General features: G+C 60.4%; 1 protein-coding gene across 1 annotated transcript; it reads right to left on the reverse strand.

Moving 5' to 3' along the window:
- Positions 1-2,666: 2,666 nt before the first annotated feature.
- CYP26B1 (cytochrome P450 family 26 subfamily B member 1) lies at positions 2,667-22,779 on the reverse strand. The gene is made up of 6 exons (XM_070429461.1): positions 21,551-22,779; positions 17,828-18,052; positions 8,499-8,774; positions 8,159-8,314; positions 6,340-6,624; positions 2,667-5,953 (listed from the first exon to the last, which is right to left on the reverse strand). The coding sequence occupies exons 1-6, from the start codon at positions 21,752-21,754 to the stop codon at positions 5,561-5,563; spliced, it is 1,539 nt and encodes a 512-aa protein (XP_070285562.1). The 5' UTR covers positions 21,755-22,779; the 3' UTR covers positions 2,667-5,560.
- Positions 22,780-27,131: the final 4,352 nt, after the last annotated feature.

Here is a 27,131-nt window from a genome sequence, read left to right on the forward strand (position 1 = left end):
AGTGCCCCACTCCCAGGGAAGTCTTTGTGGGTTCACCTGTCACTCGCCTGTTGTGTGGGGTGAGGGATCAGTTGGAGGAGACCAGGGTCCTAGAGTACAGGGCTTGGTGGGTAAGAGGGAGGGGTTCTTATCAATCACTGCGAGGAGGCCCAGGCTGGTCTCCTGCAGGCCAGTCCCTGGGGTGGGCCAGGTCAGTGGATGCCGAGACTTGGGCCAGACCAGGCTGTTCTGGTGACAGGGCGGTCAGGTGGGAGATGCAGAGCTGACCCAAGTCCCAGCCCACGTCTCACCCGGAGCCTCTGTGCGGTGGAAGCTGGCTGGCTCAGCCGGAAGGCTCGGAGGCAAGTCCAGTTTGTGCTTCCTTAGCCCCCAACACAGATACACAGGCACTCTCCCTCTCTCCTTCCCTCCAAGGCACGTCAAAGCTGAGGAGGCCGGCCCTGCCCGGGCGCTGTCTGCCTTCACCTGGGCGCCTCACCCCCTGGCCCCAGGGCCCTCTTTCCCCTGCCCTGTTCCTGGCTCCCAGCCCTCGGCCACCCCTGGCAGCCAGGCCCGGCCAAGGCCAGGCTGTTTTGGAAAAATGCTGGGAGGTGGCAGAATGTGCGGTCTTCGAGTTCCCTCCGAACTGGCGCCCCGATCCCTGGACAAACAGCGGCGTGTTTGCCCTCCACAAGGGCCTGTGTTCTCCTTCCAGGCCAGCAGATCCCGGGCAGCCAGCGTGTGGGGGGCGGGCAGGCGGCAGGCGGACGTCATGGCCCGCGGCCCAGGGGAGAGAGGCACGGACAGGCCGGGTGATGACAGGCCTGCCACCCGCCGGCGGCCCTCCCACCCTGCGGCGGGCGGTCAGACCCAGGGCAGCCCGAGGACCCGCTTCCTTTCCCTCTGCTGCCACAGGTACATTCCACAGGAGGTGGAATTCACACTCTGAGGAACAACTGCCTTCCGCCGGCGCCCTCCCCGCCCGGGGGAAGCTCGGGGTTTCACGCCGCCCAGCACTGACCCTGGAGACCCCGCCTGAGGGGGCCCCTCAGAGTGGGCACGGGCGGGGTCAGGTGGTCCGCTTCTGGTGCAGGGACGCCCCTTCGGTTCTGTGAGGCCATGGGGAAGTCTCTGTCACTCTGAGACTCTATCTTATGGAAAAAGGAGGACTCTCCAGGCTAGTGTGGCTCGGTGGTTGAGCATTGACCTATGTACCAGGAGGTCATGGTTCAATTCCTGGTCAGGGCACATGCCCAGGTTGTGGGCTCGATCCCCAGTGGGGGGGCATGCAGGAGGCAGCCAATCAAAGATTCTCTCATCATTGATGTTTCTATCTCTCTCTTCCTTCTGAAATCAATAATAAAAATATATATTTTTTTAAAAAAAACAGTTTTAAAAAATAATAGTAGTAATAAAAGAAAACGAAGGACTCACCTTGCTCCCCTCCCCTCCCTCTGAGGAGGGCAGGCAGGGTGGGGGTAGTGTAGGTCTAGGATTCAGGGCCTGAGTGTGGGTGGGGGGGGGCAGGTGAGGCAGAAGGTGGCACAGGGCAGAGGGTGGGGGACAGGCCTGCTGAGTGCCCGGCCCTGATGGCATTCTTCGAAATGTGCTGGTGTTTCTCTTTTGGGTAGCGAGGCTCTGCGACCCAGGTGGAGAGAGGCCCTGCAACCTGGGCTGTGTCTGCGCCTGGGGCCGCTGAGCCGAGACTGGGTCTGACAGACTGAACCGAAAAGACCTATTGCAGACATAAGAAGGCCTTTCTCAGGCCAGCTCGGGGCCTTCCCTGAGCACAGCCTGGGGACGACACTGGGCGTGGCAGAGGCTGGACCAGCCTGGGCACTGAGGCCTGGCCCCCCTGCTTCCTGGTGCAGTTCTGGGGTCTCAGCTCTGCCTCCTCACCCGTGGCCCCTCAATCCCGGGAGCCGCCCTAGATGTCCCTTGTCTCCGGGCTGACGGTCGTGCCCTGGGCTGGTCTCGCCTTCCTCCTCTGTGACAGGTTGCTGAGCAGCCCTTCACAGTTGGTAATCAGCAGAGAGCACCCCGTTTGTCATCGCATGGGCTTGGGGGCCCGTCGCAGGTGCCCACTCCACACCACACTGCCCTTTAGTGTGCCGTTCTTGGGCACACGGGCCTGAAAGGTCCCACGGTGAGGGGATCTGACCACCTGTTTAACCCCTTCCTCAAACTTATGTGACCGGAGAGCCTATTTGCTCCGTGGAACAGCCTCTGAAATGTGCCTCGTGTGACACGAGGCTGGAGTCAGGGGAACTGAATTCTGCTCAGTCCACCATGTGGCTGTGGACATCCCTCTCCACACGGTGGACGCTGAGGGCAGGCCCTGAGCACTCCAGGTTGCCGTGTCCGGCATTGAGACGCCTGACCCCGGTGATCATGGCCATGGCGGGGGCGCTGGCTCCAGCTGCCTCCTCCCCCACCAGGCCTCGGGGCCAGTGGTGGTCTAATTGCATCTTCCCTTCCCCCAGGGACCCTGCTTGTCGAAGGACCCTGCCTCGGACTGCTCTCCACCTGCGCACAAGGAATGGCAGTTGGGCTCACAGGACAAATGCTTTCAGAAGAACCCCCTGCCTGGCAGGTGGGATTGGGTGCTGCTGAAGGGAATGGGGCGGGGGGAGGGGGTTGTCCCTTTCAGTGAGGCCGAGAAGGCAGAGACCAGAGAGCCAAGCGAGATGCGTCCCACGGTTTATCGGTTTATTACGGAAGCCTATAAAAGAGCCACATGGAGTACTTTCAAAATCACAAAATGCACCACATTCATTTTTTTTTTAATATGCAACATGGAATATTATATACAGATGAAGCCCACGTGACAGCAAAAACACTCACACGGCACCGGTTTCATCTCCAAACAAAACGCACAAGTGCTTTTTCAATATTAAAACAACTGTGATAAAAACATATTAATATTTTGAACCATGTTTACAATAGAGAAAAATTCATATTTTACTAAATAACAAATATTTAACAGCAAAAACTTTATACTAAATATCTATTTTGAATTATAACAAAAATAGTACTTATAATAGTTTATAAAGACAGACACAAAATTATAACATTTATGAAAAAAAAAAAAGTTTTGTGTATAAAATAATATCATCGCGATCTGGGCAGGGTCAGGATGGTGCCCAGAACACAAACACCAGCGCCCAACATCGAAAGTGCTTCAGTCTGCAAGCCCGTGGCAGGGAAAGTGTTGTGGGGTTCTGTCTCTTTAACGTCAAGTTACGATCGTTAGGAATGGTAAGTGAGAAAACATCACCCATCTACGCTACGTCTAGAAGACCTACACACAGACACACGGACACCGATGGACGCACAGAGGAGAGATGAATGGACGTCGTCATGGGAACCCCTCGCTCAGCCGGTCAGGAGCTTTCTTCCTTCTCTGGTTACCTTTGAGGCCCGGTAGGGCAAACGATCCTTCTTTCCTCCTCACAGGGACCCTCCTCAGCCTCCTCTCCGCCCCTCTCCAGCTGGTCACCCCACACGGAAGGTCCACGGAGGCCTTCCAGCGCCCTCCAGCCACCCACCCTCGCCAGGGCCACGCCCAGTGGGCTCCCTGCCTGAAGCTGCACCCGTGCATCCCTAGCTATTCGATCGAGCACGACTGGGCCGAGGCAAGCTGGGTTGGCTTGAAGGGTTAACTGCCGGGCTTTGTGTGGACAGCCAATTCTGGTGGACCAGGCAGCTATCCTGCAAGTTCTGATGAGTCTTAGCACATTTTTGCCTGCTTTTCAGAATGCAGAGAAATTGAGAGATTTGACTAATTTTTTTAAATGTCTATGTTTTGCCAGTGATATCTGCTCCACGCTCTTTTTTCTAATAATGAAAAGGTAGAAACCAAATGAAGCAATTGAGAACAGGTGGTTCTGAGTGGGGTCCAGAGCAGGAGTGCCATCTGTCCCCACAACACCATCAGAGGCGGCCGCTGAGTGGTCACAGTGGTCGCCTCTTGGAGAGGCAAACGCATCGACGCCCTGCACCTTCCTCTGGGGGCTGGCTTTCTTGTAAAGAGGATTCATCACTTTTATAGCATCAAAAGCCAATTGAGAAACATAGACAGCAAAGAAAAATCCACAACCAGACAAGATCGCTGAAGACTCATCAAAGGCCCCAAACCAGCCCGGGGGGGGGGGGGGGGGGGGGGCGCGTCCCAAATTGCCGACTCCAAATGCTGGTGGCAGCAGCTACCCCTCTTTCCCCCAGTCACCCCCTGACTGGCCCATTTCCAAGCAAATCACTTCTGACAACTCACACATGCTCTCCCCAGCTCTCCCCGCAGCCTCCCCGCAGCCCCTCGGGACCGCTGAGGAAGGGCTGCCTTCTAGCTCACCTCCCCTGGCCTTCATCTCGTCCCACACCCCTGAGCTGGGCTAAGCAGACAGTGGCATAGAGGTGGGAAGGGACTTCAAGGACACCTTTCCAAGGCCGAAGGGTGAAGGTTAAGGAAGGGACAATGGAGCCCCTCGCTCCCTGTCAGAGAAAGAACCCGTATCCTTCCCCATACTCACTAGCCAAGTGGGGGCACCTGGGGGGACAGTGACTGTGTGGGAGATGGTGGCAGCCTCCAGGTCCCCATGCTGTGGACAGAAGTGGGGGGTGGGGAGAAGCAGTGGGCCATTCCTCACCTTCAGCTGGGGGACAAAGGCAGAGGTGCCAGATTTCACCCCAGAAGTGCAGTTGAGGTTGAACCCACAGAAGGTCTGGAGCCTGGGGGAGCTGCTGAACCTCAGCCAGAGAGGGCTGAGTCACTTGCAGAAGTTAGTCCCCGGGCAGCGGGGACTGAGGCTGGGGGTTGGAGGAGGTGCAATTCCAGCCCCCACTAACGCCAAGATTCGGTTAGATCAGTGAATAAATATGAGCCAAGGGCCGGGTGGTGGGGGGGGGGGGGGGTGTAACAGTGGAGCAGGATGGGCTCAAGGCCACCTGCCCAGGAGGTGGGGATGTCATTGCTGTGTGCACGCCCAGGGCCACCAGAGAGGATGCTGGGAGGACAGGGCCTGGAGCTCTGCCCCAACTTCAGAGGAAAGAAAAAAGTAGCAGCAATAGGTAATTTCAAATGTCCAAACTGGCAAAGGGGGGGACTCTAGGTGAACACTAGGAGGGGCCGGTGCCTGATTCTGAAGAGAGGCAGGAGGGGGCAGGGTGCTGAAGAGCCCAACTCTTCCTCCTACCCGCCCCCCATGTCGACCACATGACCTCAAACCAATAGGGTCCAAATGAAATGGGCAGGGAGGGATCCATTGGGGACATGACAAGCAAATGCTGCAGCGTGAGCTGACTGCCATTTAACACTGTAGCGGGCATGCGGAGCTCCCGCCATGCCCTGTCCCAGGAGCTAAGCTGGTGGGAACTGGAGAGAGACTGGGAGAAGCAGGAGCCAAAGAACTGGGCCCTTTTGGCTTAGGGTAGGGCTTGCCAGGGAGAGAAAACGGGAGGGCCAGGTATGGGGGCCGCTCCCCTCCCCGGGCTGCAGCCCCCTCCCACACACAGGTTTGTACCCTTCCATCGCCCCCCACCCCAGGGCCTGGCCGGGCTGAGGCAGGGGTGGGGCCAGGCCCCGTTAGACCGTGGCACTTAGCATGGCCTCCGTCTCGGGCAGGATCTTGTTCTGGTTCGAGTCCAGGCCAAAGAACTTGACGCTGAGACCGTCCACGGGGTGCAGGACAGGGACCAGGGTGATGCGGGGGAAGGTCCGGGTGGCCAGCTCAAAGCGGCTGGTGCTGGCCAGCTCCACCGCCAGCACCTTCAGGAACAGCTTGGCCAGGTGCTTGCCCAGGCAGGTCCGGACTCCGCCGCCGAAGGGGAGGTAATGGAAGCGGCCGTCCTTGTCTTCGCTGCGAGCCTGGCCGAAGCGGTCGGGGTCAAATACGTTCACGTCTTTGAACACAGGCGCCGTGTCGTGAGTATCCCGGATGCTGTACATGACGCTCCATCCTTTGGGGATCTGGAAACCCTGGAGGCAAGATGGGGAAGAGTGTGGTGGTGAGGCCAGTGGAGATCTGAGAGTGGCCCGGACTCCCTGCCTGCCAGCCCCCCACCCAGATGTTCCCAGAGACACCCTACAGCGATCCCCTGGCCTGGCCAGCACCCTCAGCATGTTAGTTGTCTCTTATTTATAGAGTGTCTACATGCAACGTCATATATGACACCCAGGCTGGCTTCGTCTGACCCAGCATTTAGGACGAGGTCTCTCCCATCAGATCGAAAGCTCCTTGAAAACAAGGGGTGTCTCCCCATCAGACTGAAGTACCCCGAGGAGGGGAGTCTGTTCTTTCCCATCAGCCCAAGGCAGTGCTCCCACGGGCCCCCTGAGGCCCACCCGCAGGGGCCCAGGCTCACGTCGAGCTCGAAGGTCTGCAGCACGGTGCGGTAGCCGCCGGAAATGGGCGTGAAGAGGCGCATGACCTCCTTGATGACGCAGTCCAGGTAGTGCAGGCCGCTGAGCGTGTCCAGGCGCAGCGTGCCCTCGCAGGCGCAGCCGCCGCTGTGCAGGATGCCGTGGGCCCGCAGCTCCTCCCGCAGCTTCTCCAGCACGGCCGGGTGCTTCAGCAGCTGCATGATGAGCGACGTGCTGGCGCTGGCGGTGGTGGCGTAGGCGGCAAAGATCAGCTCCAGGGTCCCGTCCTGCCGCGCAGAGAGGAGAGGCGCCGTGAGGGATCCGTTCAGCCAGGCAGCCCCAGCCCGGGGGAACCCCACTCTGCCAGGGGGCTCCCCCGAGCCTCAGCGTCATCTAGCTGGGTCCTGCCTGCTTCCCCCAAGCCTCATGTTGCTGGAGCATTCGGGCCCCGATGGACACAGGTCAGAGGGTCGGTGCCCTGATTCAGCAGGAGATACAACTGCTTCCGCCCAGGGCAGGGGCACTGGCCTGGCAGTCCCCCGGCGGGGGCGTGGGGGGGGGGACGACTCTCACTCACTGCTGGATCCGGGGCCCTGAGCCCCAGCAGCCTGGTCCATGCAGCGAGCTCACAGGAAAAAGAAAAAATCCCCAGGAGCCAGGCACTATGCAGGTGAGTGAGGTGGGGGCTCAGGGTCAAAACCCCAACCTTCCCAGTCCCCAGCTCCTTCCACTACCCCCAGGAGGACATCGGGGACGGGGAGGCAGTCCAAGGCCAGACCCATGAGGACCAGGGAGGGCACAGCAGTGAGAAGGCTGAGGGGACTCCTCCAGGGTATCCTGGGGAGCAGGACCCCTGGGCCCTGGGTGCCCCGTGGAAAGGGCCCAGCAGGTGGCCTCATTCCAAGCCCTGCATTTTACACATGTGGAAGCCAGGCCCAGAGAGGGGCGTGAAGGGGCCTGGGTCCCTTGCTTGCCATGGCTCCACCTATGAAATGGGCAAGCTATTCGGCTCCTTCCTGGCTCACCAGGAGGAAAACTGAAGCTAGAAGGGGGGGAAACGAAGGGGGGGGGGAGTCTTCAGCAAGTCTCCACCGCTCCTGGCAAGCGTGTGGGGGGCGGGGTCTACAGGAGGTGAACTAATTGGTCCCTTCTCAGGCAGAACACCCCTAAGAAAGGCGGGCAGGAAGCCCTTCTCGGAGCCCTATGTGGACCGGTGCCGGCAGCCCAAGTGGGCTTCATCAGTGCCAAGCAGGCTGGTGTCAAAGGCCTCCAACCGGAAAAGGCTGGTGAGATAGGAGGCGACTCCAGTCAGTTCCAAATCTAAGGACTGGGCTGCCCTCAAGCAGGTGGCTTCCCCGTCTGGGTCCGAGTTCCCCTAGGTGACCTTCCAGGGCTCTTGAGACCATTAAAATGCACTGAAATCGTAGAGACTCGGGAGAGGGGAGAGGTGGGCAAGCACCACTGACACTGAGTCCCTGCGGAGGGCGCTAAGGACCAGTTTCTCACATCTCTTTCCGATGGTGGCTGGGACTGGGTGGGATGGAGAGCCTGGGGCCCGTGTCATGGGGACACGTCACCAGCAGGACTGGGTGCACAGTGGTTCACGGGCAGAGGAAAGGCAGCCCCGCCCATCGCAGATGCTCCCAGTCCTCCCACCAGACCCTGTGCAGGGCAGGCAGGGACATGGTCTCCCTCCTGCTTTAGCGCCAGCCCAGTGCGGCGATGCCGCAGCAGCTGCTCAGAAACTGTCCCTGTGGGGGCAGAGGGGGCCGGCGCCAACCCCCCCATGGGTACTGGTGCTGCCCGCGGGGAGGCCCCCACCTTCAGCTCCTGCATGGTCATCTCCTTCCCGTGCTCCTTGCTGCTCTCGATGAGGATGTCCAACGCGTCCGAATAGTCCTTGCCCTGCGTGCACTGCAGCTTCTCCCGGATCGCCTTTTCCAGGCCCTTCTGTAGGGTCTGTCGTGCCTGAATGCCCTGGGGGGGAAGAGGGAACCATCCTGTCACCCCAAGGGGGAAAGCCAGGGCCACCAAGGGCCTCCTCCAAGGTGGGGCGGGGTGGGGGGTTCCTATGAGAACGTCCCCTCTCCACAGAGACCACGGTGAAGGCTCCCCCGCCCTCCCACTGGCACCCCCTCTGTCCGCGTGACTGGGTGCTCACCCGCCGGTAGCCACTGAAGGGCAAGTCGACAGGCAGGGAGAAGACGTTCTCCACAAACTGCTGGTAGACCTCGAAGAGGTGGCCGAGGTCCTCTTCGGGGATGCTGAAGCCCAGGAGGACGCGGATGGCCATGCGGAAGGTGAGCTTCTGGGCCTCCTGGTACACGTTGATGGCCTCGGGGTGGCTGCTCCAGGCGCGCAGCGTGTCCTGGATCACCAGCTGGATCTTGGGCAGGTAGCTCTCCAGAGCCTCGTGGCTGAAGATCTTGGAGAACACCTGGAGGGAGAGAGGTGGGCGGGCACCCGGTCAGCTGGGCTCGGGCTGCCTTCGAGGCTCCCGGGGGCCTGGCTGAGGCACAGGTCCCCTGGCTGTGACTGGGGAAACTCCAGGTCCTCACCCTGGCCACGCTCCACCTTCTGTCTCCTGGACACAGCGCCCTCCCTGGCTCCCCTAGCCCAGTCGTCGGTAAATTCATTAGTCAACAGAGCCAAATATCAACAGTACAACGATTGAAATTTCTTTTGAGAGCCAAATTTTTTAAACTTACACTGTATAGGTAGGTACATTGTTATTAACTTAATTAGGGTACTCCTAAGGCTTAGGAAGAGCCACACTCAAGGGGCCAAAGAGCCGCGTGTGGCTCGCGAGCCGCAGTTTGCTCACCACGGCCCTAGCCTGACGGGCCTGTGTCTTGATGGCGGGCGGCCGGGGCAGGACGGGATGAAAACATCATTCATCAGAATTTTTACTCGGAGACCTTCCACATCACTCCCAGGGTGACCTGCGCGCTCATCTTCTGTCTGGAGCTCAGAAAAGCTTGTGCGTCAAACAACGGCAAAGCCCTGGGGGCTGGGCAGCCCAACTGCCCACAGGTCTGTGGCTGATGCGGCCGTCCCAGCCACGGGGGCAACACAGAGAGGTCTGGGCAGGGCTGGAGGGGAGGCAGTGGCCCACTCCCGAATCCCCAGGCCACAGGGCAGAAGTGCCCAGGAGAGGAACAAAGGTGAGCAGAATGGGCGAGGACGAGGTGGCTCTTCTGCTCCACTGACGGGAGAACAAGAGCGTCTGAGGCTAGACTGCAAGTAGGACTTCCTGAGGCCCAAATTTGCTCTCACTCCCTGGGAACCATGTACAAGGTGGAGATCCTGGAGCGGCGGTTCTCAACCTGTGGGTCTCGACCCCTCTGGGGGTCGAACGACCCTTTTACAGGGGTCACCTAAGACCATTGGAAAACACATACTGTTTTTGTGATTAATCACTATGCTTTAATTATGTTCAATTTGTAACAATGAAAATACATCCTGCATATCAGATATTTACATTACAATTCATAATAGTAGCAAAATTATAGTTATGAAGTAGCAACGAAAATAATTTTATGGTTGGGGGTCACCACAACATGAGGAACTGTATTAAAGGGTCGCGGCATTAGGAAGGTTGAGAACCACTGTCCTAGAGGGTCTGTTAACAGCTGGGCCATCAAAAAGGTTTCAGTGTGACCAGGTTTGGAGGCAAGGGGGTGGGGGCTAGGCTTTCCACCCCAAAAGATCACAAAGGCTAACAGAAGCCCTTTCTCATTCCTGGCATCTTCCTGGTCCATGTTAAGTAGCCAATGAGACCCTGTTGCCACCCCCCCTGCTTTCAGTCCTCCCGATTCCTCAGCAACCCCTCCTGCCCCTCCTCACCCAGATGCCCCTGCTGCTGCCAAGGTGTATACGAGAGGGGAGAGAGGGGAGGATGTTAGTTTATTTACTGATGGCCTGCGGGTCTCACTTGTAACCGACACCCTCTACCCACCCCCTCACCCAGAGTCTGGAACAGAAGGGGGGTGCCCTCCCGCCAGCACCAAGGGGAAGGTCATGAGGAAAGAAGGGGGAGGGGCAGCTCAGGGGAAGGAGGCAAATATTCCTCCAGCCCCCCCACCCTGCCCCATGCAAACCACACACACGCGCCCGCCCTCCCCTCCTGCCCCCCAAACACAACCACCGCACAAACTGTAAATGTGAGAATTTCCCCTGCAGTCAGCTCGAGGAGGAAAAGGTAACATTTTCCTGGCCTCGGCCCTGCATGGCTAATGGGAGGGCTGGTTTGCAGAAATAACAGTGCTGGCCCTTCAGTGGCCCAGCCAGGCGTTCACAATAGCACTTTCATTCCGAAATTCCCGGTGGGCAGAGGGAGGGAGGGAAGGAGGGAGGGAGGCCGCTGGTGAGGGGCAGAGAAGCCGCACTGTTTGGGGCTGCTCCTGCTAGGAAGGGACAGCTGAAAGGCAGAAGGGCGATGGGAGGTGGGCAAGGGCAACCCAGGCCTGGACAGGTCACACACACCTTGTCCAGTGCGGGGTCCCAGGAATTCCCAGGGGGAACTTCGGCTGCCAGCTCCCATCACAGGGTTATGGATAAAGGCAGTGTTCTCTGTCTCGGCCTTCCACCCTGGCGTCCTTAGGATTCTAGGTTCAGCTCTTGGTCAAAAATCTTATGGGCTGGGAGTGGGGGCCCTGTCCCCAGACCCCAACGCTGGCCAACTAAGGGGCCTTACAGAACAGCAAGGAGCCCACAGGGTGAGCAGAGAGTGGCACGTGGAGGCTGAGCAGGCTCACTGGGAAAGTAGAAAGATAACTGTGGCCACCAGGCCTCGGGGGTGGGGGGAAGGCTGGAGGTGGGGACAAGCAAGGACAAAGAAGCCACACCTGGCCCAGAGTCGACCAGCCCAGGGCCGCCTGAGGGGTGCTGACATGGAAAGCATGGAGGCAGGGGCTGGCCAGGCCCCAGTGCGAGGGAGACCTGGGCTCCAAGGTGGGCATGTAGAGGGGCAGTAGGGCAGAGGTCACACTGACCAGAACCTGCAAAGTCAATGCCAGCTGGGCCCTAAGAGGCAGTGGGTGGCGGGAAAAGGCAGGCTGGGTGCCCAGAGGCCTGATTTTAACCCCAGATCATCCACCAACTTGCTGTGCGATCATGGCCAAGTCACCCCCCAGGCTCAGCGTCCTCATCTATAAAATGGCGAGGTTGAGCCTGGTGGCCCCTTTTTCCTTTCAATGTACACAGCACATAAACCCCAGGAGCCATATGTCCCTAAGCAGATGCTATCCCCTCCAAGAAGCCCAGAATCTGGCACTGCACGAGTCCCCCGGCGCCTGCCAGGCCCCCACTCACACACCCTACAAGGGCTATGGTGGCCCAGGAGGGGCCATCTCGGGGTTACCAAAAGGGGAGCTCTCAGGGCCCCAGTGCAACCTTAGGAGTAGCCAGGCTGGACCCACCGCAAGCCCTGCCCTGCCCCAAAGGTTACATTCCCTGCGCCCTCTAGCGATGGCCGACTGAATAGCGCCTTCTGGAGCCTTGGGGAGGGCAGGGAGGACTCCAGGAGACCTGGGACTGAGCCGAGGCACTGAAAGGGCCAATGGTCCACACCTCAGGAAGCCCACAAACACCTTGAACTTGCAGTCCCCCACCCCCACCCCAGGCTGGGCTTCCAGAAAGAAAACTGCAGCCAGGAGCAAGGCTCTTATCTTGACCCAACAAGAAATCTAACTTCTGGAGTCTCCTTTTCACCTGGATGTGCCAGGGCTCTCCTCAGAGCCCCCTGAGGTGGAGAAACTACCCGAATGAGAAGCCACGCAAAGGCAGTTTCGGGCACTCCGGGACCAAGGGGCTTCGCTTGCGAGTCTCCAAGGCCAGGCGCCTGCCTCTGGCCGGCTGTTCCATAGGCACTGGGCCTCCCAGGCCCCAGGAAAACTCCGGGGCCTCATCCCTGGGTCTGTGCCCAGGGTTAACAACGGGGCACTTCCCGCAGCAGGGGCAGCCCCCACCACACAGGCCAGGAGGAGGCGGAGGTGCTGGCCAGGGCAGAGGGAGGCTGCAGTGGGGCGGGCGGGGTCAGGACTCGGGCATGTGGGAAGGTGCCCAGTGGAGCCACTCAGTGTGAAGAAAGGAAGGGCTCCCGGCCCCCAGAGCCGCCTTCCCTGACCACAACAGTAACAGCAGCCAGGGCGGCTTTATCCCCCTCTGGGCTTCCCTTGGAATTCCCAACAGTGAGCCAAGAACGCTGGACAAAGGTCATCGGGAACCAGGCCTGCCCCCGGCAAAGCCCCGCAGAGGGAGCAGCAGGTATGGACTCTCTACCAGGGTTAAAGCCAGGGAGGGCCAGGGCAGAGGGCCGGGGAGACCTGGGAACTCTCAGCCATGGACTGGGCAGGCTGGGCTCCTGCCTTTAGGATGTGCTTGGAAACCCTGCCCCTGCCCTGCCCCTGCCTGTGTTGGTTTCCCCAACAACACTGTGGCTCAGGAGTCCACATCCCTGGTTCTCCTTCTCCCCTGGATGAGAGATGATGCCACAATGAGGTGAGGAGGGGAGGGAGGGGGGACCACCAAGGGGCTTGTCAAAGCTCAAACTCCCTATAATTGATTTTACAAATCCTTCCTCCTCCCCCCTCCCGCCTTTCACCCGGTGTCCCTGGGAGGGGAGTCACTCAGTGAACCCCCAGGGCCCTGCATACTGCTATGCCCAGGCAGATAACCTCCCCCTTCTCTGCTGGCCGCTACGGATGGACAGACAGATTGAGATGGATGGGCAGCCTCCAGAGCTGGAAGAGCCAGAGAGGGATCCCACTCCCTGGGCCAGTGACTCAGACTGGGAGGAATGGAAGCGGTTGCCCGGGAGGGTGGGGGCCGAGGCAGGCCACCCCGCCAAGCCACCGGAGCCGTGGCCTTAGGAGTGGAAAGAATAACAGAGGGCACGCAGCCACCGGGGCAGCTGTCCGCACAGCACAGGGGTGACGCCAAGGTGTGTACTTTATACTCGAGCAAGAGGGAGGACAAGAGAGGACGTCATCTTCCCAGCCGCCTGGCATTTCCACTGGGCCTGGACTGCACCCTGGCTGTCTCCTGCGCCAGCCCCTACTCAGCCCCTCTGGTTGGGAGGGGCTGGCCCAGACCTCCTAGCCTGTGCGTGTCCCTCTGGGCTCCCAGCATCTGTAGAAACAGTGTACCTGTCCCCCATTTGCCTCCAGCTCTGATCACCTCCCCTCACTCTCCCACACACCACAAGAGCACCCAGTGCGGGAGAGGAGGACAGCACTTGGCAGAGCCACAGACACTGACAAGGTCTACCCACCCATTCCTCTTCCAGCCATAGTAAACTCCCCCCCCCCCCCCCCCCCCGGGAAAGCTGAGGCCCAAAGGGGAAGGGCCTCCCAAGGTCACGTCCAGGGCATGATTGGCCACACCCACCAGGATCCCTGAACCCCCTGCCTGGCACCATTCCTAGCCCCATCAGGCCCTCTACTCAACCCCAAGGCTCTGACAGAGCCCTGAGGGGGACCCCCCTCTCTGGCCCAAGTTTATTCTAAGGGCAATGCCAGCTGTCTGGGCTACTCTGTTTTGCTCTCAGTATTTCTCAGCCCCTGGAGACACGGTCCCAATCCCTGCCCTTCTGCCTGGGAACCTGGAATGGATACATCAGTGGCAAAAGGGGCTCAGGGTTAAGCACCCACCCCCTCCCCACCAAGGCCACACTTGTCTCCCAAGGCTGAAGAGTGAACAAGCACATCAGCATCGCAGGCACAGACCCCGCCCCATCCTGGGAGGAGGACACAGAACAGAGGGAAAAGGGAGGGGGTGGCCCCCAGCCCCAGCCAACCCACCCTCCCACTGTTTGGCACAAGGGCACAGAGAGGGAGGCCCGGCTCCCAGGCGCCCTGGAGGCTGGCTGTGGGCTCCTCCCCCACTGACCTTCAGAGACATCCGTTCCTGCCACCTGCCCCCTCCATGGCCCCTGTGCCCACCAGCTGGTGCTACAGTGACTTTTGGGTGAAGGACTTCAGCTGGTGGGACAAAGGTCTATGCCAGGAGGCCCTCCCAATAATAGAGGTGCCTGGCTATGCATGCCTCCCTCCTTCCCATTCAAAGCAGGTGGGAACTTCTGCTCTGAGCTGAGCCTCCTGGAAATGACTTCGAAGTCACTGATCCAAAGGCCACCTAAGAGATAGGCCTGGCTGGCCTCCCCCCAGGACCCTGCAACCACGGCCCTCCTGGCTCTGCCTGCCTGCGGAAGCACCTCCTGGCTGCTCCACCCCCACATAAATGCACAGGGTTTCTGAGAGGAGTGCAGTGATCCTGAGCCTAAGCTCCACCCCTGCCCAGGATGGGGCCTACAGGGTTAGTGAGAGTCCCTCCCTCCAAAGCCTGGGGAGCCCTTGCCCCGCCTCAGCCTCTGCCACAGAAGTCCTTGTAGCCAGGGATCTGGGAAGGAGAGGCAAGAAGACTACTCCTGGGTCTCCCCAGTCCAGGGGTCCCAGGCCAAGTGCACCTCTAAGTTCTGGGAAGACCACTGTCTGAGGTGCCCGGAAGCTTCTGGCCCCTTGGTGCAGACCCAGCCCTATCTCTGGAAGAGGAAATGTCTGACCATTCCACCCCCGCCCCCAATCCTTCCTACCAGACCCGGCCCACCCTTCCGGGACAAACCCCAGCCTCTCTGCACACAAAAAGAAGGGGGGGGGGGCGCCTCCTCTGTCCATCAGGGGCACTCCAGGTGGGGGAAGTGTAGCAGAGGAGGAGGGACAGAGTTTGGTGGTGGCTGTAGGGACACAGGCCGGCCTTCAGAGAGGACTATTTTAGACTGGGAAAGACTTTTCGAACTTTCTCCCTGGCAACCCCTCCTCTCTTGGCCCTAGACAACCAGGGCAGCCGGGGCTAACACCTGGATTCGGTGATGGCCGTGAGGAGTCCCTTCCCAGAACATCTGGTCAGACCTCCCAGAGAAGGAGTGGGTCACCGGCCCCAGTGGAAACAGTGACGCTCCTAGTTACCCCGCCAGCTGGGCCCCAGCACACCTGGGCCTCACTTCCTGCGAATGCATCCTAACCAGGCCTGGGCCCGGCCCAGCAGCCCCCTCTCCAGGCACGTCCCTGACTGCAGCATGAGCTGGAGAAGGCAGTGAGTGGCACCCGGCAGCCCCCGCCCTGGCTGCACTGGGTCCACTGGGTGTTGGGTCCAGCAGATTGGCCATTCTCTCCAGGACCAACATGTGCCCCTGAGTATCCCCCTCTCATTCCTCCGGCTACACTCCGCTTTTTGTGGGCAAGGACCAGGTTTCCTGCTTTATATCTGTATCTAACCCAAGGCCTTCTACTTAGTCCAGGAACACCAAATAGAGAGGTTATCCACGCACTTACTGTAGGACCATGTGTACACAGGTCACACAGCAAGAACACAATTAGTACACACAAAGGGGGGGCCCTGCATTGGTTCCCGAGCCTGTGTCACCCCATGAAGGATGAACTTCATTATGGCTGCTCCCCATGCCCAGGGAGCTAGAGGGCAAGGCGAGTGTATGCCCCATGTAGGCCCCATAGGGGTCCTCAGTTTTTGCTCCCAGCCCTGTCCCACCACAGCCCTCTCTCCCCCTTCCCTGTGTATTCCTCTGACATTGGTCATCTACTCCATCTTGCTCCTCCTCCACTCCTCCAAATCAACAACAGGAGCCCAAAACCTAGGGGCTTTCCAGGCAGGCCCTCCCCACCTGGAGGCCCAAGGCCAAGTCAGGCAGAGGGTGGCTGGTTCCACAAGGCAACAGCCTCACCCAGAAGCTCTCTGAATGCCCAGGGGCTCACACTCAGGTCTTGACCAAGCCTTCTTCCTCCCAGGATCCCTTCCCATCCCCACCCTCCAGCATCTGCCAGCCCCAGGTGGGCAGGACTGAGTAGGGCTCCGCTTGATAGCCCGGGAGGAAACACCTCTTCCCATGGAGGGATGTTCAGGACTCCACCTGCCTTTGCTATGTCTCCTGGACTGAAGTCTCTCAAACTCTCCGAGTCTCAGTGTTCCCCCCTGTGACGGGGAAAATAATTAGTTTCTTGTCACAGACTCTATAAAGATAAAAGGAGAAGCAATCGAGTCCTCTGGAGCTGGGTTTCTGAGCCTCGGCCTCCCTCCACATTCTTCGGGATGAGCTTTTGGTGGAACCACAAACACTAAGGGAAAAAAAGTGTCCAGGATATTTGAAAAGCCCCCATTCCTGAGCCTACAGCCCCCTCCCAGCCGCTTCCCAGAACACCCCACTCCAATGTGACCAGGGCCCGGTTAGCGGCTTCCTGCTCCAGGGAGGCCATGAGAGAGAAGACTTCGGGAGTCCCTTTCCTGTCCTGAAATACATGTTTTATGGGAGGAGGGGCGTTGGTGGTGAGCGCTGACCAGCCCACTCCACGCGGGTTTTCCTCCTGTGGTCTGCTACAGAGAACTACTCTTCACAGGCCTTTCCGAAGACATCAAATACTGTAAGACGAATTCCTACATTCCCTGAGACCACCTCACACGCAGACTTCCGGCCGAGGGGGGCTGCCCACAGTCGCCCCCTCCCCTCTCCTGGGCTCTGCCACTCTACGCAGAGATCAGAGGCTGCCTGTTGGTTTCCTTCAGGTTTCAAACCTGAGTACTCTGACCCAATGGGGAAAAAAAAAAAAAGGAAGGAGGAGAGGTCCTGCAGTCTCCCCGACCCGCTTCTGCACGCCCTAAGCCCGAAAGCCCGCTCCCCGCCCGCCGGCGGCTCAGCTTTCGGGTTACTGCAGTTCAAACAGCACGTGCCGCCCGCGCTCCGAGCCGCGGCGGCTGCAGCGGCGGCGGTTCAGCCCCCGGAGGGGGCGGGGAGGCTCGCTCGCAGCACGCTGGCTCTCCTCCTTCGCGTCTCTTGCAGGCGCTCGGGAAATCCACAGGATAAACACCCACTTTCTCTTCCCCTTTATGGGAGGGGGTAGGTGCGCTTTGATCCCCCGCCGCGCCTCCGCTGCTCTCCCATCCCCTCGTCCTGCCCCCACTGTCCAGACCCGCGCGCGTCGTGGCCCCAATTTCACCTCGCCGCTCCCAGACAGAGCCCTGGAACCGCTGCGCACCAGGTGCCCCCAGCCCCCGCGCCTGCTGGCGTCGCCATGAAAGCAACCTGTGGCAGGCAGGCTAGGATTGATTTTAGAATGACCCGTCGGAATTCACTGGGGAACCATGGCAAGAAGGGGAGACCTAGCCATCGTCTACCCCTTTCTTCTTCCAGTTTTGGGGAGCACGGTGAGGATTGGCGTTAGAGGCCTCAATCCCCTCACGTCCAAGCTCTGTCCAAACCACCCCTCAAAAAGCCACCCGCTGGACCAACAGCGGGCCAGCAAGAGGGCCGACCCGGCGGAGGCCTGTGCAGGCCCTCGCTCCGCATCGAAGCAGGGAACCCCCAGGAGGGTGGGCCAGCCGGGCACAGATGCGGTGGAGACGTCCCCAGGGCTCCGGAAACGCCTTACCCCAGGAGGGGTGCGCGGGAGAAGAGGTTCAGCAGGGCTGCAGGGCTCTTACCTTGCGCTTGTTGCGGTGGATGTCGCCAATGGAGTTGGCCACCGTGTTCGGGCCCAGAAGCATGCGCGTGCTGCGCGGCCACTCGGTGCTCACCAGGTGGTGCTCCCCCATGAGGATCTTGCGCACGTTCTCCGCGCCCGTCACGCGGATCAGCGGCCGCCCCAGCAAGTGCGTCTTGAACACGTTGCCGTACTTCTCCCTCCGCGAGGACTGGAAGCCGGAACCCTGCGGGAGCCACCATGGAGACCTCACTGAGGGCGCGCTTCTCCGGAGGAGGCGCACCAGAGGCCCAGCTTCCAGGGCCCGCGGGGTGGGGGTGGGGGTGGGGTGGGGGGCCACCATTCAAGGCACCAGTACCCTGACCTTCCCCGCCCCCCCCCCGCTCCCCGCAATACACAGCACGCGCGTAGGTTTTATTTTTCATAGCAAGCTCAGGAACTGGGAAGTAGGGCCCAGAGGATAATAAATAACGCGAGGAGGCGGGAGGCCCAGGGGCACCCCGCGAAAGCTGTTTTTCACTAACGACTGTCGGGAGGGAAAAGGTATCCCGGACGGCAGCACCCGAAGCTCGAGCCGCCGTCACCCTTCCTACCACCCCCAGCTCCTCCGCCTCCTCGTGGAATAAATATTTCCAGGCGCCCGGCCACGGGCTGGCGAGACCCCGCGGAGTGGCCGCAGGCCAAAGATTATTTATAGCGGCGAGCGGTCCGTGCCCCGAGGCCGTCTCCGCCGCGGGGGGCGGGATTTCCTCGGCTCTCGGGTGTGGACCGCGAGGGGACCCGGTGGCCCTTTGCGGGCTCTGCGGGGTCTGTGCGCGATCCCCTTTGCGGGCTCTGCGGGGTCTGTGCGCGATCCGAGAGCCGAGATGTCCCTGATGCCATGTGCCCTGGAAATAACTGCAAAGGGCTTTCGTCGCCGCCCTGTAGTTGGGCACGGGAGCGGGAGGAAGGCGCGTCCCGCGGGGCGGGGCGGGGCGGGGCGGGCGGCCCGCGCAGGTAATTGGATCCCCCGCAGCGGCCGCGGTGGCGCTGGCGGAAGAGAGCCAGGCCCCAGCCCCGCCGCACTCGGAGGAGCCGGTGGGGCCGGCCCCCGGAGGGTACCGGAAACCAAGGGGACCTCCGAGAGGCGGGGGCGGGGGCGTCCCGCTCACCTTTGACGTAGGCACTGGCTACCCCACCCCACATTAACCCCTCTCCTGCCCGGGCCGCGCTGGGCGACCAGGGGAGGGGCGCCACCTGTCCCGCAGCCCGGCCTTCCAGCCCACAACAGCGAGATGCGGGCTGCAGGCTCCCGGGGCAGGCACGCCCGAAGGGACCACTTGGCTCCCCCTGTTCCCGGGTGGGTCCCCCCTGCTCCCTTTCCTCTCTTCCACGGAAAAGTGTTCTCCAGCTAGAGGTGCACACACCCCAGCACCGCCGAAAAGTGACTCTGCAGAACCCGGAGCCCTAATCACTTTTCCACATGCGCCTCCGGCCCGGCGCGCGACAGGGAGCGGGCCTGCAGCTCCCGCGCCTCCGGCAGGGGGGCTGGGCCGCGGGGACGCCGCCCCACTCCCGGCCGGCGGGTCGGGGAGAACAGCCCCCTCCCGGCCGCCGACCTAGACGGCGCCTACGCCTTTAAGAGAAATCAGGCGAGGGTGGAGGTGCGACCTAGCGGGGGTGAAGAGCGGGGTTCCCTCCCTCCGTCTGCTATACCGTCTCGCTCACTCCGTCTGACTCTCCGTCTCTCCTCTCCTTCTTTTCCTCTGTTTTTCTTTTCTTTCGACACAAAAGTCGGGCTGTGAATTTTCCGAGGTCGCCGCCGCCTCTCTCCCGCCACCCCCCCCCCGCCCCCCAGCCTCTGATCTGCCTAACTATAATTAAAGTGCGTTTTTTGTGGCATTAATAAAGAGTTATTTGTCCGCCGTTTCCACGGTCTTCACAAAGAGGACTTTCATAGGGGCGGCCGCTCGGGCCGCGAGTCCAATTTATACAAAAATGTTGTATTTTTAGCCCTGGGCTCTGTTTAGATGGCGCACGGTGGAAACGGAGAGCCCTCGGAGGTCCCCCCGTAAAATCTGATAAATGACTCCGAAAAAATAAAGCTGGGATTCAGAAGGCTCCCGTTAACCCCTTCGGCACCCTCTGCACGCCCCCTCCCCCATCTCCCTCCACCGCGGAGTCCAGGACCCCAAGGGCAACTGGATGGGGAGGTGCAGGCCTGCGTCCTCCTCCCCATCTTCTGCGCTGGGTTGGACGCTGAGCCCCTAGGGCCCTTGTGGGATTCTGAGAAAAGGTCAGGGGGACATGGGGGGCAGGGAAAGGTCAGGAAACGGGGGTGGGGGTGGTGACAGACCGCGGATTCCGCAGATTGGCTCTAACGAGGCAGGAGCTTATGCCCAAGTGAGTTATTTTATTTCCTAAATTCTCGGCCAAAAGCCTAGACCACCGCTGCAGTTAACCCTTTAAAAAGTGTGGTGGCTCGGGATATGCTCTGGGGATTTCTTTATGGCGGGGGGAGGTAGTCTCATTGGTTAAAGTGAACCCCACCAGTTGCACGAACAGCAACCCCCCAAAGAAAAGGGAAGATTCTGGAACTTGGGGAAGACCACAGCATCCCTCTCCCCGCGCCAGGTCCGCTGACACTTGGCGCCCAGCGGGATGTAAGTGTGTGCGAGCGAATTGCACGCGTCTGTTAGTTTCAAGCCAAGCTTTCTCACTTCTAACTACACAGGTCCCTGCGTCCACCTCCCACCTCCCCTTCCCGGCCGGGGTTGTCCGTTTCAGGACGTTCATCCTTCTCCTCCCCTCATCAGCATCATCCTGACAAGCACTCGTGCGTGAGCGCACACAACACACCTCCAGCGGTAAACCTGGAGACGTCGTCCCCCCGACCCCTGCCCCCAAGAAAAAGACCTGGTGTGTATCAAATTGCAAAATCGATTGTCTAGCACTGGACGAGTTTAACTCCAGGTGAATCTCCCCATTACCTACCTGGGTCCGGCTCCCGACGCGCACCCCATGATCACCAGCAGTGCTGGGCTGTGCGGCATCCAACCACAAGCACACATGCACTTTATGGATCGCTCACACACCTCTCCCCAGTGTCACTCCCCCGCTGCACCGTCCTCACCCAATAAGTAAACAGACCCTTTTCCCCGAAAGCAGAGAAACCTCGGGTCTCAGGCTTCTCATTTTCCTCGGGTTACTTCCTTCCTCTCCCACCACAAAACACACATTTTCTCGGACCGTGACCCAGCGTAGTTGTACCTGGAGCAGCCAACGAGGGGGCAGGAGCAAGTCCGGGTCTTTAACTGGCAGTTCTGACTGTCTCTGCCCCTACCCCTCCTCCTCCCCGACTCAATTTTCGGGTTCCAACGGCACCGCCAACGCCCAGGAAGCCTACGGTGACTGGGGCCTCGAGGGCCAAGGGGAGGCGAAAGCGGACGCCCCGTGCACCTCTGCCGAAGAGCCTGCAACTGCGAAGAGTCTGTCTGGGGATCCTTCTCGGTCCCGGGACCTCTCGGATCAGCTCCCTGAACCTGCGCGCCCTGCGCTAGTGGGCTCCGAACCACGCCGCGGGCGGGCCCGGGAAGCCCGGGAGGCGCAGGGCGATCGGAGGGAAGGGGCGTGGCGGGACCAGTGCCTCCGGGCTCCCGGCGCCCCCTGGCCGGCCCGCGGCACCAGCGGCCCCGCGCTCGCCGCTAGCGGACCCCGGAGAGCCGCGGAGCGCGCGCGCCCTTACCTGTAGCAGCCAGTGGCCGGTCTCTCCGATGAGCGGGAAGCCCATGGAGCCCTTGGGGATGGGCAGCTTGCAGCTCTTGTCGCGGGTGGCCGCCCAGCGCAGCTGCCACAGCTGCTGCGACACGGCCAGCAGCAGCGTCACCGACACCAAGCACGCGGCGAGGGTGGCCAGCGCGGACACCAGCTCCAAGCCCTCAAAGATCATGTTGGCGGCCGCTCGGGGGATTGGCTGTGCCGGCCGCGGCGGGGGAGGGGAGGGCCGGCCGACGAGGGACTGGAGCGGCGGGGGAGGGGGGACTGCGGCCGAGGGTCCTGGCACCTCCAGCCGAAACAGAGAAGGAGGAAGGGGCCAAGGGAAGGGGAGAGGGGAGTGGAAGCTTCGAGGGGAGAGCGGGAGGGGAAAAAAAAAATGCCTGGAAGAGAGAGAGAGGAGACACGAGGCGACTCGGAGTGTAACTTTGTTTGTTTGTTTGTTTGTTTGTTCCCTTATAGCGGATTTAGGGGCAGCTCGAGGGGTGGTGAGATGAAGCCGTGAATCAAGCTGGTGGGTTAGCTCTCCCCGCAACCATCACACTCGGAAAACTTTGAAAAACTTTGTCCAGCGGGAACCTCTCTTGAAACCCCTTCCCCTGCTCAGGAAAAAAAGGGGGGGGGAGAGAAAAGGCGATCGATTGGTCAAAAGTTTCCCCCTCAAATTCCTAGGTGGAAAAAAAAGGGAAAAAATCCTGAATCCAAAAATTCCAACGAACCCAGAAACTTTGGGGGCAAGGGGAGAGGCTCCCCAGCCGAGGCGAGTGGAGAGGCCGGAGCCCAGCGTCCCTGGGCTGCCCCAGGCGGCGCGCCTTGGCTGCACCCCCGAAGCGGGCGCGGCGGGCGAGGCGGCGCGGCGGCCGGAGCGCGGGTGCGGAGCCGGCGGACCTCGGCCGGGATGGGACGCAGCCGGCGACAGAGCCCCGGGCGAGCGCTGGGGCGGCGGCAGCGGCGGCGGTGGCGGGCGGGAGGGGTGAGGCGGGGTGGAGTTGGGGGAGGAGGTGAAAACCCGAGCTGGGCTATTGTATCAATTAAGAAAAGGCAGTCCGTCCCGGGACGCAGGCTCTCGGCTCTGGAGTTGCTGCTGGGGAAAGAAAGAGGGGGGAAAAAGAAAAGGAAGGCAAAAAAGAATGAAAGAGGGGGGAAAGCAGGAGGCAGGATTTCAGGGCTGGTGGTTTTAAAAGCTTCTCTCAATGTGAATTTGAGTCCAAAGCCAGGCGATGCGTGTGTTTATATAGAGGCGGGAGGCTGCGCCGTGGGCGCTCCGCCAGCCCCCCCCCCCCCTCCCCGGCGCGCTCACAAAGCCGGAGGCGTGGTGAGAGGCCGGCGGCCCGAGCGTGTGAGCGCCCGCCGCCGCCCGCCCCGCCCCGGCCGCCCGCCGCCCGCGCCCGCCGCCCGCCCGGGACCCACTTGTAGCCGCCGCAGGATCAAACTCAGTTCACCTCTCGCCTCCTCTTCCTTCTCTCTGGCGTCTCGCTGATCCCAGCACCTACAGACGGACGAGATGAGACACACACACACACACACACACACACACACACACGGTGCGCACTCGCACGGTGCCTGCTTGGCTGCAAGGCTACTTCCCTCCCTCTTCCCCTCCCTCCGGTGTCCCTGGCCCCTTCCTCCCTCCCTGGGCAGTCCCGCATGGCCCGTCGCCCCAGCAGCTGAGGGCTCGGCCAGACCACCCCTCGACTGAGGGGCCCCAGAAAACCCTGAACCTGTGCTCAGGGTCCCGAGCTCCTATCCCGCGGAACCCCGCCGGCTATATCCCTGGTCCGTACACCCCCAACCCCTCGGATGACAAGGTATCCCCCCACCCCCAGAGGTCTCTTACCCTACGAGACCCCGACGTTCCCCTTTCCCCATCCGCGTCCCGGGCCGCCGACACTGCTGCCCCTCCGCTGGGACACTCCGACACCCGCTAACTTTGAAGTCCCCACCGCCCCCCGCAGCGTCGGAGGAGCCCGGTTGCTGGTCCCGGTGAGTGTCCCACGCCGGGACAAATGCGGTGCCCCGGCCTCTGGAGGCGGGAGGAGTCGGATACAGACGTTCATTGATACAAATGGGTAAATAAACACGCCGGGGGAGCGCGGCACCTTCTCCTAGCCGGCCTCAGAGGGCACGGCGCGCCTGCCTGCGCGAGGTGTGCGTGTGGCCCCGGGACGCACGTGTGTGTGTGTGTGTGTGTGTGTGTGTGTGTACAGGCGCGTGCGCGCGCGCGCGTGTGCCCCAGAGTCGGGGAGCTGTGGTGTGCCTCAGGGTCTGCGTGCTCTCTGTGGTATGTGTGTCTGTGCATCCTTGCATCCGTCTGTCATCTGGCCTCTCCTCCAGCGTGTCTAGGACACATGGAGCGGTGCGTGCCAACCCGGCCATCATCTAGCGAGTGTGCCTGGCTCGCCCTCTCCCGCGCGTCCTACTCTCCCAGCCCCTAGTCTCTGTCTGTCACTTTTGCACTCCCAGAGCGGAGGACTTGCTATCCCACCTTCAGTTTAGAACGGTGTGTGTGTAAAGGAAACTAGACTCCCCTTTGGAAACCTCCCATGCCCCCAATACGAGTTCGGTTTTCGAGTTCACTGGGAGAGGACGTGTGCGAGCGTCTCAGGTGCGAGCCTATGTGCTGTCCCTCTCTGTGTGAGCGCTTCCGAAGCTGCTGCGGATGGGCGCAGATTTTAAAGCTGCTCGCTGGCTTCCAGCGCTGGGTCATCGCGACTCTCACTCTCTGCCCTGGAACCCCACCTGGTGGACAGTTATAGTACAACAGATGCAGAGGGAAGCTATTCCTGCTCCCCTTCCCTCCTTCCCTCCTCTCCTCTCATGTGGGAGATTGTCCCTAGAGGGCCTGCTTGTAGATTCCCAAAGGGCTCAGACTTCCACCCCAGGCAACTTGGAGCTCAGGACTCACAGAGTCCCTTTCAGGACCACTGTGGACCCAGAAATAGAGGGCTGGGGCACATTCTCACAACAGGGAAGTTTCACTGGACAGTCAGCTCTGGACTGGGCGATCAGGAGTGGCCAGGCCAGGCCGCCCATCCGCAGTGTAGGGATGAAGCTGGTGATAATGGGGCTGGGAGAGATTGCTGAGGCTCTGTTGCTTTGGAGAGCCCTACGCATCCAACCTGATCTCCACCCCATCACCACCCCGAGACATGGTCCTGGCCCTGAGGTGGTGAAATGGGCAAGAGGACCCTGCGGAACCACCTGTGAAGACAGGCACCACGGAAAGCAGGGGCACACAGCCTTGTAGCGATGCAGACAGGTGCGCAGGCAAATACTGAGCACACACACACAGAGGAAGGACACGTACTTAGAGAATCATTGTCAATAAATTCAAGTCATAGCTGCCTTCCAGCCAGCAACTATCGGAGTCCACAAGAGGTGCCTGCTCTGCGGGATCACAGCCCCAGAAGTCTCCCTGGATACACTGCCTTCTCCCCCTCCACCACATCCAGGGAATGGCTTTTGTGCACGTCCATCCTCTAATGGGCGGGTGTGCAATGGGCGTGGGATGGGACCTTGGGAAGGCATTCTGAGTCCTTATTGCCCAGCCACCAAGTGGGGTCTCGGGGAATGTCCACAGGGCCAGCATGGCCTCGCAGCAATAGCTGCTGGATTTCCTAATTGGAACCATCTCTCTGCTCAGATCCCAAGAGCCCTTAGGAAACAAAGAGGGAAAGCCATGCCTTGGTGAGTAGGAATGCTGGGCTGTGGAACAGGTTCTCATTTGGAGGGGCTGGGACACAGAAGGGTCAGCAGCCATCTTCGCAGTCAGAGGACATTCTTTCATTGACCACAGGGACGTTTGACCCTGGCCCCAAACTGAGTCCTGATCTAGTCCTTAGTCTCACCTATGACCCTGAGCCTACTCCTACACTGACGCTTAATCCTGGTCCCAGGTTGGCCCTACCCCTGATCCCAGACTGACCTCAAGTCCTATCAAGCATCACCCAACTTCACCTTTGGTCAGAAGAGTGCGACTGGCCCCTTGTGGACTGGCCCAAAGCTGGCTCTGGGAGCAGGCGTGGCTCGAAGACAGAATATTTTCCTCCCTCTGGCCTGAGAATGATCTGCCTGTTCCCCTCTGAGCATCCCTCTCCCTCCAGGACGGCTGTAGCTGATGTCCCAGGAACTCATGGACATTCTCTGCCTACAGCCCTTTCCCAGGGGGCCCAGAGCACCCACCTAGGCTTCAGCTCCTGCCTACAGCACTCGGAAAGCTGGGCTCACAGCTTGCTTCTCAGGTCCCTGTCGTCCTTAAGGCACCTTGAAATCAGTCAAAACAGACTGGGGCGTCCGTTGTGGGGATACTGGTCCAAAGGGAGTTCTACTTGGATGAATTGGCAAAGCTTGGCAGAGGGGCTGGGCGAATGCGGAGGACAAGGCCTCAGGCACTCTGGGAATATGCATTCAATGGGCAAGGCACAGCCTCTGACCCTCTGACTGGGCTCATAAAACACTCATGGGGGAGGGGGGAGGGGGGGAGGGGATCTGCCTAAAGTACCGCTCCTCACCCAGGCGCAAGGCTCTCCAGGAGTGCCCTGGACTTCCTATGCCCAAAGGAGTGAAGACATTTAACCATCCAAACTCCTTACCCATGCACAGTCCTATGAGGGCAACAAATCTATCTTATTTCATCTTCACAACAGCCCTGTGGGGTGACACTATGTTTAGATACTAGGTTTGCACACTGCTTTTTGTACTGATGAGAAAACAGGCCCAAAGTCCCCCTGCCCACCCCCATTGTATTGTCCTGGTCACACCCCCACCAAGCAAGCCTGCGGCCACTGAGACACAGGTCCTGTCCCAGCGGCGGCTGCCCCTTTGTTTAAAGCTGACAACAGAGGGAGTGGTCAATTTTACACTCGATTTTGCACAATTTGGGCCTGGAAATTTTTTTTTAAATTTGAAATATTTTTACTTTCTTTTCACTAAAACTACCTTGCTTCCTCCAACCAGAGCCAAATGGAAAGGGGGGGGGGGGGGCGGGGAGAGCCCAGGGTGATGGTGGGGGTGGCTCCTTGGTCCTACCGGCCAGTGCCCAGGGAGCAGAGACCGGGAGGCGGGAGGCAGGCGACAGGGCTAGGACTCAGGTCTGCAGAGTTTGTGTGGGGTCTTCCTGGCTTCCGGTCTGGGCCGTGTGGTCCAGCCTGAGAGACAGAGCTCAGGATCCTCTCTGCTCGGCCCCGTCCTGCCCGCTGGCTGGCACCAAGGAGCCCTTGGGAATCCGCTCTCCGCTCCTCCTCGTCCTCCCCAGGGCCTCAGGCTGGCCCTCCTTTTGTTCCAAGGACTCTCAGCACAGTGGCAGGCCCCCTCCCCTGACAAATCCCAAGGCCAGTGCGAGGGACAATCTGTTTCCATCAGAGGAGCTACGGAGAGAGGCCTGCCCGGGACGCCAGCTCCTGCTCAGGCCTGTTCCTCACCCGCTTCTGCAGAGCTGGATCAAAGCAGCTTCTCCGGGCCGGCCGGCCAGCACTGCCCCTTCAGCCAGGGAGCCCATCTGTGGCCACAGACATGCCTCCGGAGGCGCTCGCCTGCCTTCTCCCGCTCTGCGC

Source organism: Myotis yumanensis, unplaced genomic scaffold (assembly GCF_028538775.1).
Source record: "Myotis yumanensis isolate MYYU_CA2020_CCGP unplaced genomic scaffold, mMyoYum1.0.hap1 SCAF_11, whole genome shotgun sequence".
Taxonomy (NCBI): Eukaryota; Metazoa; Chordata; class Mammalia; order Chiroptera; family Vespertilionidae; genus Myotis; species Myotis yumanensis.

Excerpts from the sequence above, each read along its gene's own strand:
- CYP26B1 (XM_070429461.1), bottom strand. The coding sequence starts at position 21,754 with ATGATCTTTGAGGGCTTGGAGCTGGTGTCCGCGCTGGCCACCCTCGCC. Across the intron at positions 6,625-8,158 it reads TGACCATGCAGGAGCTGAAG|GACGGGACCCTGGAGCTGAT; the intron begins GTGGGGGCCTCC and ends TCTGCGCGGCAG. Across the intron at positions 5,954-6,339 it reads TGCAGACCTTCGAGCTCGAC|GGTTTCCAGATCCCCAAAGG; the intron begins GTGAGCCTGGGC and ends TCTTGCCTCCAG.